Raw genomic sequence first — 16507 nt, forward strand, 5'->3', positions numbered from 1 at the left:
TTGTATTCTTCTAACATCCTGACTGATTGGTTACATAGCAGACTTGACTTAGCTCTGCACTGCTTTATCAAATGTCCTCTTTTGTGACTATAATAACACTCAGTCTCCTTAAATCTACATTATTCAGGAGTGTGGTTATCTATCCTCACTTTGGTAATATTTCACCTTAAGAATCATTGTCTGATTTCCTCCACGATATCTTTTTGATCTGTGGATGATTGGAATTGTTTCCCATTTGGCAACTGCTTCAGCAGTTTTGGCACCAAGGCTGGCTGCAAGTTTCTGCCCTAATTTGTTTACAGCACCATGGGCTCTCTGCAGCTTCTGCTCATCTTTTTTAATGCTTCCATGGCCAGCACTATCTCCATTGCCCATTTGAAATTTTGTCATCTTCTGCTAGCAATCGGTGCTCATGCCACAAACTAGCCAATCTCGCAGCATGCCATTTAGGGCTGCTCCAAAATCACAATGATCTGAGAATTGCTTTAGTTTGGTAATGTAAGTTACGATTTATTCATCTAGGCCTCTCAGCCTCGCGTTAAATTTGAATCTTTGGATTACGACTGATGGTTTGGGTTGAAAATGACTCTTCCCTAAATCCACAAGCTCATTGAATGACTTGGAGCTGAGCGCACTGGGGCTGTTAGACTGTGAATAAGATTGTAGGTCTGACTTTCACATACATTCAGGAGAATTACTTTTCACTTTGCCTCCCCTATTTCATTTGCCTGGAAATAAAACCCAAGGTGCCACCATGGAGGCGTCGAATGGGCCTAAATAGAACATAGAACATAGAACAGTACAGCACAGAACAGGCCCTTCGGCCCATGATGTTGTGCCGAGCTTTATCTGAAACCAAGATCAAGCTATCCCACTCCCTATCATCCTAGTGTGCTCCATGTGCCTATCCAATAACCGCTTAAATGTTCCTAAAGTGTCTGACTCCACTATCACTGCAGGCAGTCCATTCCACACCCCAACCACTCTCTGCGTAAAGAACCTACCTCTGATATCCTTCCTATATCTCCCACCATGAACCCTATAGTTATGCCCCCTTGTAATAGCTCCATCCACCCAAGGAAATAGTCTTTGAACGTTCACTCTACCTATCCCCTTCATCATTTTATAAACCTCTATTAAGTCTCCCCTCAATCTCCTCCGCTCCAGAGAGAACAGCCCTAGCTCCCTCAACCTTTCCTCATAAGACCTACCCTCCAAACCAGGCAGCGTCCTGATAAATCTCTTCTGCACTCTCTCCAATGCTTCCACATCCTTCTTATAGTGAGGTGACCAGAACTGCACACAATATTCCAAATGTGGTCTCACCAAGGTCCTGTACAGTTGCAGCATAACCCCACGGCTCTTAAACTCCAACCCCCTGTTAATAAAAGCTAACACACTATAGGCCTTCTTCACAGCTCTATCCACTTGAGTGGCAACCTTTAGAAATCTGTGGATATGGACCCCAAGATCTCTCTGTTCCTCCACAGTCTTCAGAACCCTGCCTTTGACCCTGTAATCCATATTTAAATTAGTCCTACCAAAATGAATCACCTCACATTTATCAGGGTTAAACTCCATTTGCCATTTTTCAGCCCAGCTTTGCATCCTATCTATGTCTCTTTGCAGTCTACAACAGCCCTCCACCTCATCCACTACTCCACCAATCATGGTGTCATCAGCAAATTTACTGATCCACCCTTCAGCCCCCTCCTCTAAGTCATTAATGAAAATCACAAAGAGCAGGGGACCAAGCACTGATCCCTGTGGCACTCCGCTAGCAACCTGCCTCCAATCCGAAAATTTTCCATCCACCACCACCCTCTGTCTTCGATCAGACAGCCAATTACCTATCCAATCGGCCAACTTTCCCTCTATCCCACACCTCCTCACTTTCATCATAAGCTGACCATGGGGTCCTTATCAAACGCCTTACTAAAATCCATGTATATGACATCAACTGCCCTACCTTCATCAACACACTTAGTTACCTCCTCAAAAAATTCTATCAAATTTGTGAGGCACGACTTGCCCTTCACGAATCCGTGCTGACTATCCCGGATTAATCCGCATCTTTCTAAATGGTCGTAAATCCCATCCCTAAAGACCTTTTCCATCAATTTACCAACCACCGAAGTAAGACTAACCGGTCTATAATTACCAGGGTCATTTCTATTCCCTTTCTTAAACAGAGGAATAACATTTGCCATTCTCCAGTCCTCTGGCACCATCCCCGTGGACAGCGAAGACCCAAAGATCAAAGCCAAAGGCTCTGTAATCTCATCCCTCGCCTCCCAAAGAATCCTAGGATATATTTCATCAGGCCCAGGGGACTTATCGACCTTCAGTTTATTCAAAACCGCCAGTACATCCTCCCTCCGAACATCTATTTCCTCCAGCCTATTAGCCTGTAACACCTTCTCTTCCTCAAAAACATGGCCCCTCTCCTTGGTGAACACTGAAGAAAAGTATTCATTCATCACCTCGCCTATCTCTACTGACTCCATACACAAGTTCCCACTACTGTCCTTGACCGGCCCTAACCTCACCCTGGTCATTCTTTTATTCCTCACATAAGAGTAAAAAGCCTTGGGGTTTTCCTTGATCCGACCCGCCAAGGACTTCTCATATCCCCTCCTAGCTCTCCTAAGCCCCTTTTTCAGCTCATTCCTTGCTAACTTGTAACCCTCAATCGAGCCATCTGAACCTTGTTTCCTCATCCCTACATAAGCTTCCCTCTTCCTTTTCACAAGACATTCCACCTCTTTCGTGAACCATGGTTCCCTCACTCAGCCATTTCCTCCCTGCCTGACAGGGACATACCTATCAAGGACACCCAGTATTTGTTCCTTGAAAAAGTTCCACTTTTCATTAGTGCCTTTCCCTGACAGTTTCTGTTCCCATCTTATGCCCCCTAATTCTTGCCTAATCGCATCATAATTACCTCTCCCCCAATTGTAAACCTTGCCCTGCCGTACGGCCCTATCCCTCTCCATTGCAATAACAAAAGACACTGAATTGTGGTGAATAAATGAACATAATTTTTCTTTCAGTCTTTATTTAAAATGCGATTTTCACAGGTTAGGGCTAGAGGCAGCGGCAGGATCATTTATCCTTGTCGCCAGATGTAAAGATGTACACCTGGAGGCTTCTTAAGTTAAACAAAGAAATTTTATTTACAAGGTACTTAATGAGTTGCATGTTTCAAGCTGGTTCATACTACACTCTTTCTAGCAAGAAAAACTCTTCCTCTTAAGGTGATTCTCCACACTAGGTATTGATTGATTGCGCAGACCACATTACCGTTACTCAGTAAGGCTGCTCTTAAAAGAGCAATCACCACAACCATGTTTTGCATTCTCCAAAAATTGGCATACTCACCTAGAGTGCGTTGTAAAAAAAAGAGCTGAGGCCAAATACATAGTAAACATAAAATACTACAATTATTGACCGTACTCCCAGTCTAACAAAAACTTGTGGTAACTCAAATTTCTAGTCTTGTCTTTGAATTAAAAAATCTCATTTCAACAGAGTAAGCCTTGAAATGCTGCAGTTAAGTTCAGCAGTCTTTATGTCAAATACTTACTTGCCTCTACAACAGTGGCGAGGAATGTAATATACCTGGAGAATTACTGGATATTTCATTTTAAATGGATAAAAATAATTGACAATTCAATATTTACTGGTATTAGGCACATGCACAAAATTGCAGTAAAACTGCAAGAATTAATTTAATCAGTATTTTCTTTCCATTGGTCTGAAAAATCCTGGGGTAGTCAAATAATTGAGGATTACATATTTCCAATTTCCATTTCAACCAATTGCTATTTATAAAACGGTTAACCTTTCCTGAAAGTGTTTTGATGCTGTGGTGCATTTTCTCTGGTGTAGACGTTCAGTGTGCAATTGTGTTTGCTATTGATGAATAATCATATTGAAGTGACATCACAAGCAGACTTTTACTGAATGCGTGCTCCATGTCGATTCACCAGGAAAGTTGTTCTTAATGGTCCCACCCCAGGCAGTGCATCCAAATGCATCCCAAACAATGGAGCCTTTTTACTGAATGAAGCTGCTGGTCATATTTTGTGACCTGTGAATGGAACAAATAGAAATGTTATTCAATGGAACCTTGAGGCTGCCCACTGATAGTTTCTTGGTGGGAAGCAGTTAAGCATCTTTTCATTGGCTGTTTTGTTTCATAATACTGTAGCCAAATCAATATTTTCTAAGTCTCGTCAAAGCTAAAATTAAAGACCTTCAAGTGGGTCAGCTCTTTAGAAAGCAAGATTGATTTTACTGGAAAACACAATACCTCACTCTACCCAATCCAACGCCCTAATAGATATAATTGAATATGATTTCACATTTGGACAGTATTCCTTGACAATGGACAGGCTCCACATACTGCCTCCAAAGGGGAAAAAAAACATATTTTTCCTTACATACATGAAATAATGGTCTTTTAAGTGTCATATGCAAAGATCATCAATACATTATTTTTTGCTTTCAGTAGTCCTCTGTTATTCATTCTTCATATATTTTGCAATTTCAGTACACTAGTCCTTAGTCACACAACAGAAGGCATTATCTGCTGTGCAGTCAATGAATGTTAGAGACATCTCTTTCAACCAATTAAGAATACATTGCTTCTGTGAAAGCTGCTAAAATCTTGTTCAGAATAAAATATAATGTTCCAGTGCACTCACATTCTCGATCACCATGGCTACTGGATATGAAGAGAGTTCAATCACAAAGACATTGAAGGCTGAAATCTATTTTTGTTCTAAAATAATAACAGGTTGCTCTCCACAGATAAAAGGAACCTTCAGTCTGTCAATTAAAGCTATTAACTGGGCATCTGCACGCACTCATTTGCATTTTTTCCAATGCAGCGAGATTAAGTAAAGGCTCAGGAAACTTTTCCACGTTTAGGCAGTTAAGCAACTTGTTCACTTCTTGAGAATTTCTTTTTAATTCTTTCATGGGATATAGGCGTTGCCGGCAAAGCCAGGGTCTGGAGTCACATTGAGGCCAGATCAGGTAATGATGGCAGATTCCCTTTCCTAAAGAACTTGTGTTGCAGGTGGTTTTTTACAACCATCAACGATAGCTTAATGGTCACCATTACTGAGGCTAGCATTCAGTTTCAGATTTTATTAATTGCATTTTATTCCACAAATTGATGTTGTGGGTTTTAAACTCCTGTCCTTGAGGATACTAGTCCAGTGACATTACCACTACTCCACTATCTACCAGTCTTACAAGATCACTGATGCAGTTATGTCATTACCACGAAAAAAACACATTCTCAAGGATCCCACCAGGTCTTCAGCAGAGTCTGCAGGATCAGAGTGCTGTAAGCTCTGTGCTTGCATACGAAAAAGGGCTAATAAATTCTGTTCGCGATCATCCTAATTACATATTTAATATAGGCTCCAGGCTTGAAAGGGCACTTTTACTTTAAGAATAATACATTGTTTCTGAGCTTTAGAAAGAGAAAGCAGATTGGAAGGATGATTCCTAGGAGATTAAGTCTTCATTCCTGGCTCATGACATCATTGTGACAGCTGCAAGCACTAGCTGAACAAAGATTCAATGAAATATGTGAAGGAAATAGGTTAATTATTGACTACATAATATAGACATCTAGAAGCAGCACTTCAGATCCCTGAGCTGGTTATGTGGCAAGAGGGGGGCTGGTTAGCTCAGTTAGTTGGACAGTTTTAGCATATGAATCAGAATGAAGCCATCAGCGCATGATTTGATTCCAGTTCTGGCTGAGGTGGACTCAGGGCCTGTCTCCTTGCCCTATTCATTGTAAAATACTATGGCAGTTTGGTGAATAGTTGCCAAAGACCTTACTTCAGACAGAGAATTGGAGAAGAAGATACATGTACATAGTGCTTAGCACCTTGAGCAAATGGCCACTAGAGTTCTATCAACGGTGCCCTAGATTTGGAGGATGCCTGTTATTTTAGAAAACAGCAGCCTCTCATTCTGTTCTGTCATTCCACTGGAAAAAGTGATGGAAGTGTTTACTCTGATGACACCATACTGTGAATTGATTGACGCCTCCCAAGGAAGCTTGTAATTAAGTTACAGTGGGGACTGTCCGGTCATATTCCAGCAGCCAGGTCAATTCACCGCCCCACTAGTGAAGCAGGCAGAAGAAACTATTTTCCTCAGATCTTCCCAAACAGATAGAATCATTGAAACCCTACAGTGTAGAAGGAGGCCATTTGGCCCTTCAAGCCTGCGCCAACAACAATCCCACCCAGGCCCTATCCCCGTAACCCTACGTATTTACCCTGCCAATCCCCCTGACACTAAGGAACAATTTATCATGGCCAATCCATCTAACCCACACATCTTTGGACTGTGGGAGGAAACCGAAGCACCCGGAGGAAACCCACGCAGACACGGGGAGAATGTGCAAACTTCACACTGACAGTGACCCAAGACCGGAATTGAACTCGGGTCTCTCGCGCTGTGAGGCAGCCATGCTAACCACTGTGCCACTGTGCCACCTTGATGCGCCAAGGTCTGTGCGCTTCATTTCAAGGGTGAATTCATTTTCCATTTTGATTCACATCTTGCATCCATCCTTTTATTCTCTTCTTCCAAAAAAAGCAAGGAAACCCCATAGAGTTTGCATATTCCAATTCAGATTCTGATAATCAACTTTTCTAAACAAGGTGCAGCATAAAAGTTTAACAAGATAAAAAGCAAGAAGTGAAAGAAAAATGGTACCATAATAAAAATTCATCCAAGAAAATCCTGCAGGTGAAATACTAATTACGTCCCTCAAACTGAGAACACATAAGAACATAAGAACCAGGAGCAGGAGTGGGCCACCTGGCCCCTCGAGCCCACTCCGCCATTCAGTAAGATCATGGCTGATCTTTTCATGAACTTACCTGCCCGCTCCCTGTAATCTTTAATTCCTTTATTGTTCAAAAATTTATCTATTCTTGCCTTAAAAACATTCAATGAGGTAGCCTCAGCTGCTTCACTGGGCAGGGAATTCCACAGATTCACAAGCCTTCGTGTGAAGAAGTTCCTCCTCAACTCAGTCCTAAATCTGCTCCCTCTTATTTTGAGGCCATGCTCCCTAGTTCTAGTTTCACCTGCCAGTGGAAACAACTTCACTGCTTCTATCTTATCTATTCCCTTCATAATCTCATATGTTTCTATAAGGTCTCCCCTCATTCTTCTGAATTCCAATGAGTATAACCCCAGTCTATTCAGTCTCTCCTCATAAGCCAACCCTCTCAACTCTGGAATCAACCTAGTGAATCTCCTCTGCGCCCCCTCCAGTGCCAGTATATCCTTTCTCAAGTAAGGAGACCAAAACTGTACACAGTACTCCAGGTGTGGCCTCACCAGCACCTTATACAGCTGCAACATAACCTCACTGTTTTTAAACTCCATCCCTCTAGCAATGAAGAACAAAATTCTATTTGCCTTCTTAATTACCTGCTGCACCTGCAAACCAACTCCTTTAGATTCTTGCGCAAAGACACCCAGGTCCCTCTGCACGGCAGCGTGCTGCAATTTTTTACCATTTAAATAATAGTCCATTTTGCTGTTATTCCTAGCAAAATGGATGACCTCATATTTACCAATATTGTATTCCATCTGCCAGACCCTCGCCCACTCACTTAGACTATCTATATCCCTTTGCAGACTTTCAACGTCCGCTGCACACTTTGCTCTGCCACTCATCTTAGTGTCATCTGCGAATTTTGACACACTACACTTGGTCCCCAACTCCAAATCATCTATATAAATCGTAAACAATTGCAGTCCCAACACTGATCCCTGAGGCACACCACTTGTCACTGATCGGCAACCAGAAAAACACCTATTTACCCCCACTCTTTGCTTTCTGTTAGTTAACCAATCCTCTATCCATGCTAATACATTACCCGTAACACCGTGCACCTTTATCTTATGTAGCAGTCTTTAGTGCGGCATCTTGTCAAATGCCTTCTGGAAATCCAGATACACCACATCCACAGGTTCCCCATTGTCCACTGCACATGTAATGTTCTCAAAGAATTCCACCAAATTCCCTTCATGAACCCATGCTGTGTCTTACTAATGGGACAATTTGTATCCAGGTGTCTCGCTATGTCTTCCTTGATGATAGATTCAAGCATTTTCCATACTACAGAAGTTAAGCTAACCGGCCTATAGTTACCCGCCTTTTGTCTACCTCCTTTTTTAAACAGTGGCATCGCATTTGCTGTTTTCCAATCTGCGGGAACCACCCCAGAGTCCAGCGAATTTTGGTAAATTACTACTAGTGCTTTTGCTATTTCCCCCGCCATCTCTTTTAGTACCCTGGGATGCATTCTATCAGGACCAGGAGACTTGTCTACCTTTAACTCCATTAACTTGCCCAACACTACCTCTTTCGTGATAATGATAGTTTCTAGGTCCTCACCTGCCATAGCCTTCTTGTCATCAATTTTTGGCATGTTATTTGTGTCTTCCACTGTGAAGTCCAACACAAAATACCTGTTCAATGCCTCAGCCTTTTCCTCATTTCCAGTTATTACATCTCCCTTCTCATCCTCTGAAGGATCAATGTTTATACTTTAACCACTCTTTTTCATTCTATATATTTGTAGAAACTTTTGCTATCTGTTTTTATATTCTGAGCGAGTTTACTCTCATAATCCATCGTACTTTTCTTTATAGCTTTTTTCATGGCTTTCTGTTGACCTTTAAAGATTTCCCAATCCTCTAGATTCCCACTGATCTTTGCCACTTTGTACGGATGTTCTATCAATTTGATACCCTCCTTTATTTCTTTAGATATCCATGGCTGTTTATCTCTTTTTCTACAGTCCTTCCTTATCACTGGTATATACTTTTGCTGAGCACTGTGAAAGATCGCTCCTCAATTGTCCCACCATAAAGTTTTTGCCTCCAGTCTACCTTAGCCAACTCTTCTCTCATCCCATTATAGTCTCCTTTGTTTAAGCACAAGACACTGGCATTGGATTTTACCTTCTCACGCTCCATAGTTTGTCTGTAATCTCACTCAAAATCAGAAAATTGTCGAATCACTGGTTAAGATCCATTTTCCATATCTTTACAGAAAGATAACACAGAAGCAACTTAGGCCTTTGTGCAATTTTGGGACGTATCTGCTGTTTCAAATAGAGATCACTGCCCATTACTCTGATCCTCACTCACCTATTACACTATTGGCCCAATAATTCCAACCTCCTATTAACATTTGCCGCAGGGAGCAAAATTTTGAGTGGATAAGATCTTCTGTTCATTATTTAAAATATTAATGTAACATTAGCTAATTAATCATTATACAGATGATAGCCTGATCGTGCTGGATTTCCCATCAAGCACGAAAAGTATTTTTTAATGCACAGTGATACCATGCTTACCACAGTTTACAATGATACAATTTATGATAATCCAAGTGTTTTAACAAATTTTAATATTTTAGTATATATTTATTGGAGCTGAGACAAAACTTGACCGGGGCTGATGCTGCTAAAACAAGACATTACTTCACTTCGGTGCTGTTTAATTAGTATTTTGTATTTTTGGCCCTCAAGTGATGTTCGCTTGTTTGTTTGACACTGGCAAGACGGAGTCACAAATTTCCCTTGAGCCACTTTGTCTTATAGCTCAAACAACTCAATATTGTTGCAAGCGATTTTATCTTCCTTAACATGCACGTCCAACTGAACCATTGCCTACAGTTAGCAGAGCTGAATTTTCTTTCACAAGTTCTGCAAAACACCTTATATAAATTTCACTAAGAGTACACCACATACAGACGGATGCATGACAAATTACAGTTTTATTAGGCTGTTTATACTTTACTATTCTAGAATTTCTAACAAAAGCATCTCCACTTATATAGATGTTGGAGCAAGTTCAGTGAAGGCTGATCATGTTTTAATTCTTCATTGGATAGGGACATTGCTGACAAAGCCAGCATTTATTGTTCATCACTAATTGCCTTTGCGAAGCCAGTGATGAGTCACTTTATTGAATTGCTGTAATCCATGGAGTGTGGTGAAGGTACAACCCTGGTGCTGTTAGGTAGGGTTTCCAGAACCTCCGCCCAGCAACAATGAAGGAGCAGCAACATATTTTCAAGTCATGATGGTGTGTGACCTGGTGGAGAACTTGCAGGAGGTGGTGTTTCCGTGCATGTACTGTATTTGTCTTTTTAGGTGGTAATGGTTGTGGGTTTGGAAGGTGCTGTCGAAAGAAACTTTCTAAGTTGCTGCAGTGCACCTTGTAAATGGTGTCTATGTCAGTGGTGGAGGGAATGAATGGGTAACATGATAGATGACGTGCTCATCAAGCATGCTGCTTTCTCATGGATAATATTGAGTCCCTTGAGTGTTAATACTCAGCTGCAGCTGCACTCGTCCAGGCAAGTTGCAAGAATATGGACCTGATTAAAATTTAGCGCAGGTGTCTTTGGACAAATGGGGGCGATTTTCCCAGCCCACTGCGCTGCTCGAGCAACGAGCTGGGAGAATCGGGGTTTACAGCAGGGGTTACAACAGCTCTCTACTAACCGGCATCAGGCAGTGCCAAGGGTACAGGGCCAGAGGGGCGTGGGGTCTATTCGGGGGTGGGGCCTGTGGCGGGGAGATCAGTGGGGTTGGGGGTGTCCTGCTGCCACTCTGCACTGGGATCACAGGCAGAGGGAGAGTGGATAGTGATCGGGGCTGGCCATCTGGGGGGGAGGGTCGGCCTGCGGGAGGGGAGCGCTGAGGGGGGGTTGGGACTGCCGATGGGTGGGCTGGAATTGGGAGATCAGGACTGCCGGGGTTTGGGGGAGCAGAAATTGAGGTGGGCGGCTGGCCAGAGCTGGCCTGTGGACGTCCGAGAGGCCAGCAATTGGGGTGTGGGAGGGAGTTGGTGGGGCAGCATTGTGGGATCGCAGGGCTGGCCAGCGACCGAACTGACTAGCGATCGGGAGGCCGGCAGTGCCGAGATCGGCGCAATCGCAGGGGCCCTCTCAGCGCTATGCAAACAAGATTACAAACAATTAATAAGGTTGCATTAACCATTAGAATGTAGAATGGAAAACCAAACACTGACCGTATCTGCTATTAATAGGGAGCTAGAATGTAAAAGGAGAGTTGCATTGATTTATCACATGTGAGACTGAAAGCTAAATGTTCTTTCAGCAGCGAACATAAGGCAGCCGAATTGCTGCTGTGATTGAAATGAGTGTCTTCACAAGACAGTGGGAGAGACAGAGCCACAATGATATTATCATCACGGAGTGAAGCAGTAAGATGCCATGAAGTAGCATGGGACTCGGAAACAAAAGATGTTCATGAAGAGAAAGCAGTTGGATAATTTTCCAAGATCTATCTCAGGATAATTTAAAAACTATGGCTGGAGTTACCCAGGTGTTAGACCAGGTTTTAAACTGTCTAACATATCTTGGCTAATTATCAAGGTAAGTACGGCAGATCTGTCCCAAGTCTTGCTACTAGAGTCGGGGACATTTATAGAGGATCCCAGGGAGCAAGGGAATTGACCATTGAAAGTTTAAACTTCTGAGGCAATTCTCACATAGGTCTGCCTGTCAGGACTTCAGTAAGAAGTTTAACAACACCAGGTTAAAGTCCAACAGGTTTATTTGGTAGCAAAAGCCACACAAGCTTTCGGAGCTCTTAGCCCCTTCTTCAGGTGAGTCCAACGCCGGCATCTCCACATCATGTCAGGACTTCCGCAGGGTCCTGATGAACATCTCTTGTCATTAGTCTAGTCTCCAACAATCTGGGGATTGGGAGATTTGGGTCTTTCGGGAGAGTAAACTCAAAGAAAATCTAGTTATAAAGAATATTCCAATGCTGAAAAGCCATTTTGTGAAATTGAAAAGCTAGAGCCAATCGGTTTAATGGCAATATGGATAAATCTTCTTGCGATTTTGCTCCTAGCATGAGATGGATCATAGAATTAGATGTTGCAAATTGAGCTTGTTGACCTGTGCACAGAAATGTCTGATCTGTGCTCAAGGAAAAATCATGCTGAGAGCAGAGCCTCAACATTTACTGCCATGTGCTTAAAAGCAAAGACTGGATGCGAACTTTGTAGCAGTATCAGAATGTTCAGAAGAGATAAAAACAAATTAAATGCAGGAGGATAGTATGCTAGTCAGGGAGGATCTGACAGTCAATAAACTGCTCGCTCTATCCACAGAGGGGAAGTTGTCACAGCTAATTTGTATAGAAATGTTTGACAGCACAATGATAGTAGCCTGCCATAGATCATTGAGGCATAATGATTAAATCTATATGGAATTGTTTGAGTAGTTTGGGGTCTTTTTCAGATTGAGGATGTTAATCTTGGAAACTTCAAATTAACCACAATTAAAATGAAAAGAATTGATGTCATTTTTGAAACGCAAAAAACAATTTTATGGAGTGTGTGCAAATTTACTTTTTGGCTCAGTGAAAGGATTTTTCAATACTCTGTACCAGCAGGGCCAGTGTAAAGTATCAGATAGTCCAGCCACAGTGCATTGAACTCCCAGTATGAGTTGTAGGTCTTGAAATGCACTATAGCAATCTGAATATGGATGACTTCAATGTAATTGATGGGCATAAATCCCACAGTGCTTCATTTCTTCCTGATTTAACTAGAAAATATACCCAATATATTAGTAATGGAATAAACAAGTAATGGACCAGATGCAGTTGGCAGTCTATGTATCTGGGATATTGTGTGGAGATGCCGGCGTTGGACTGGGGTAAACACAGTAGGAGTTTTAACAACATCAGGTTAAAGTCCAACAGGTTTATTTGGTAGCAAATACCATAAGCTTTCGGAGCGCTGCTCCTTTGTCAGATGGAGTGGAAATCTGCTCTCAAACAGGGCATACAGAGACACAAAATCAAGTTACAGAATACTGATTAGAATGCGAATCCCTACAACCAACCAGGTCTTAAAGATAAAGACAATGTGAGTGGAGGGAGCATTAAGCACAGGTTAAAGAAATGTGTATTGTCTCCAGACAGGACAGCCAGTGAGATTCTGCAAGTCCAGGAGGCAAGCTGTGGGGGTTACTGATAGTGTGACATGACATAGATTTATGGGGGTCCCGGGCTGGCCAGCGATCAGGAGGTTGACGGTCTGGGGCCACTGCTCATGCGCAGAGCTCCAGAACTGTCAAACTCCAGTGCAAATAGGCCCCGCCCCCCTGGTTTTTAATGATATTCACGACTGGGACCTCTGCATTGCACAAAGTGTGGAGATTCAGGTGAGAAGCTGAACTGAAAGAACAGTCAGGATTTAGAACAGTTCTCCCACCAATTCAGCACTTCTGGGAGAATCGCGGCCCTTATTTCTATCTACCTATCTTTGCCTACTCCTGTGCATTTAACGTCTTGACATTTGAGTGCTCTAATAATCTTTGAAAATCTTTCATTCTCCCCCCTCTCAGTTCCACAACATATCCAAAGCTCAGTTTGCAGATGTGACTCTGGGAGGTAGGCAGAATGATATTCGTTCATCATAGTGAACCTGTCACCTCTTCAGGAGACATCTGATGGTAATGGCATTGCAAGAAATAAATTACATCAAAAAGTTTATTTATTTATTGGTCACAAGTAAGGCTTACATTAACACTGCAATGAAGTTACTGTGAAATTCCCGTTTTCTCCACAGTCCGGCGCCTGTTTGGGTCAATGCACCTAACCAGCACATCTTTCAGAATGTGGGAGGAAACCGGAGCACCCGGAGGAAACCCATGCAGACACAGGGAGAATGTGCAAACTCCACACAGACAGTGACCCAAGCTGGGAATTGAGCCGGGTCCCTGGCGCTGTGAGGCAGCAGTGCTAACCACTGTGCCACCATGCCGCCCACCCACCATGCCACCCACATTAATTAAGGGTAATGAGAATCTGTGCGCCATTAGGGAAAAAAACAAAGAAAATAGACCAGAAATGGTCTCAAAAGAACTCATAAAAATTTCCCTGTGGTCCCTTATGTTTGGATACTTTCATTGCTTGTCACCTCACAACTCCAGTCACAGGGACAATAGCCCTGATTTTACCGGCACGCCCACCCTGGAACCAGGATGGGCGAGGCTCGCAAAACGGCATTCTCCTTTGGCCTTGGGCGTGATCTTATGAGCCAGTAAAGTTCCAGCCAATGTATACAAAGGCTTTAGCAGAGGTGAGAAATAAGATGTATAAGGCTCTGGATAGCTGGCAGATATCATTTTTTACAATAGAGGCTTCCTCTATTCTTTCCACAAGCTGAAATGGTGTGTTACATAGCACATGCACATTGGCTCTGGGAACAACTGGTTCTGGTGCACAGATATTCAGAATTTGCAATCAGGGCCTATACTTTCTGTCACCAATACATTCCAGTCATGTCAAAATATCATGTTGGGTGAACTAAATTGGCTGGACATTGACATCTGTGTTGGCAGGGACCTCAGAAGGAGACCAAGTTAGTGTTCCCATTTGACACTTTTGACCAACGACATGATGTAAACAGTTCAGCCTTCAACTCTTTCACTTTCATGCTGGGCTTCACTCTGGTTGAGAATGGAACCTCCTCCTCCTATTAATTGCTTGATTGTCGATCACCATTTTTCAACTGGATATAATCTGAATCAATGTTGAAGACTCTCAGAAGACTGTAAACGACTATGCAACAGTTTCAGAATGCTTACCCTGCCGGTGACAAAGGACACACTCAGGAGGTATCTGAATATTGGTTTTGTAAGTGTGACTACATCAGCATGTTGATCCTAATGTGAGCACACCAGTGCCAGATGCTAATGGAGACCATTTTTCAGAGTTATCGGTACTGCCTGAGTCTTCTTGTAATTCAATAACTTAGTTAGTGTGAATAGCTATGCTGATTTTTACCTTGCCTTAGCTAACAATTGTTTTCAAGTGACTGGCTCGCTAGATTTGTTTAACCATTTCAGTAAACAGTAAGAATCAATCACTTCATGCAGGACTAACGTGACATGTCAGCCAGACCGACTATCTTCTATAAAGGAGGCTAATGAACGGAAAAAGATTCATGAAACTCAGTTTCACAACTTGAAATGGTGGAATTTGATCTCATGGCTGCGTCCATCAGCATTAGACTACCATCTCCTTTCAGAACCAGATGCACATTGTGAATAGGAGAGGTTTTGTTTGCCTGACCCTCATTCATGATATCAATGTAAAAGGAGGGACTAAAGAGATAATCTACCTGCCTGGAAATGCTACCAATTCCTCCATTAGCCAACATATTGCAATGTCAAAATGCAATCGTACTTTCTTTACAGCATTGCATTGTAATTTCCCCTTGGCTGTCAATCTCAAAGAGATTGTTCGCCTGATAAAAAGTGTCAACAACAGAAAGGGCTACCTCAGGACGAAAATATTTTCTCTTCAAAGCACCCTCTTCCACAGAGCAGTAAGATTCAATTTCATGTTTCTGCTGTCCTCTACTGTACCGACAAAAAATATCATAAATATACCAGGTTCTTATGAACTCATCTCCAGCATTTTGGACAGAGTCAATGTCCAGGGAGACTGGTGGGCTGAACAACATACTTCTGGTTCTACAGCTGCCCCACTGAGCCCTTACAAGTACCAAGGTCAAAGTTTCAAGGTGCATCTTGGAAGTCTGTTTTAAATCAAGACGGCCTTGGGTTGCACACAGGAATGACAATGATTAATCTTCAGTTTGTGAAGTTCACCTATTTCTGCGCAAGCAGTAACATCAGTTCTATATCACATTGCCTAAATCAACATATTTCTCTGTTTCTCAAAATATTTCTCTTTTCAACACAGGTGGATGCCCATGAAAATATTCTCCTCACAACTCTTGAAATAAGGAATGAAGTGACAGCTTCTGAGGTGTTGACGAATATCAATGATCCAAGAGCGACCATGTTTTCTTATGATGGTGCCAACATCCACTACAGAAGGCCAGTTACAAGCAGGGATGCCTATGGCAGAAGCACAATAGAAAGGAACATGGTTCAGAAGAAAGGACGGTTGCGGCGACGAACATCACAACTAAAAATTAAAATCCCAAATTTGGCTGATGTGAATGCCATAGACAGGTGGTCAAGGGTGGTCTTTCCTGTTACATTTGGGTTTTTTAACTTGGTTTACTGGCTCTATTATGTACACTAACTCAAACATTACGTACAGTACGGGTAGAATTCCTTTTTATTTTCTTTTATTAACCCTTAAAGAACTGTAATAGCAATATAGCAACAACCTTAAGGTAAGATACTCAGCCCTAATGTTGTTTTGGGGATTAAATACATAAATGTGTTTATCAATTAATTTGTGTCTGATCATTCTGAATGATTTGGCTTTAAAATAACTTGTTGTAGTTCAATATTTAACTTCTACTGATAGCCATTCAATAACTTCTGCTTTAAAGATTTAGGGCCAAATTTAATGGCCATGGTGTTAGCCCCACCCATGCTGTTGTGTAATGGTGGTAATCCTGCCATAGC

The 16507-nt window shown here is 42.3% G+C and overlaps 1 protein-coding gene across 3 annotated transcripts in view; it reads left to right on the top strand.

Annotated features, from left to right (window-relative positions):
• LOC144498124 (gamma-aminobutyric acid receptor subunit beta-1-like) overlaps nucleotides 1-16175 on the top strand; it is a 303665-nt gene extending 287490 nt beyond the window's left edge. For 2 of the 3 annotated variants that reach the window (XM_078219467.1, XM_078219477.1), the window contains exon 9: nucleotides 15828-16175. In XM_078219467.1, coding sequence (XP_078075593.1) covers nucleotides 15828-16175 — 348 coding nt within the window. Of the gene's footprint in view, nucleotides 1-6729; nucleotides 6750-15827 lie in introns of all 3 variants that reach the window. The other variant, XM_078219485.1, reaches the window with a different exon arrangement.
• The last annotated feature ends 332 nt before the right edge of the window (nucleotides 16176-16507 follow it).

Source organism: Mustelus asterias, chromosome 1 (assembly GCF_964213995.1).
Source record: "Mustelus asterias chromosome 1, sMusAst1.hap1.1, whole genome shotgun sequence".
NCBI classification, from domain to species: domain Eukaryota; kingdom Metazoa; phylum Chordata; class Chondrichthyes; order Carcharhiniformes; family Triakidae; genus Mustelus; species Mustelus asterias.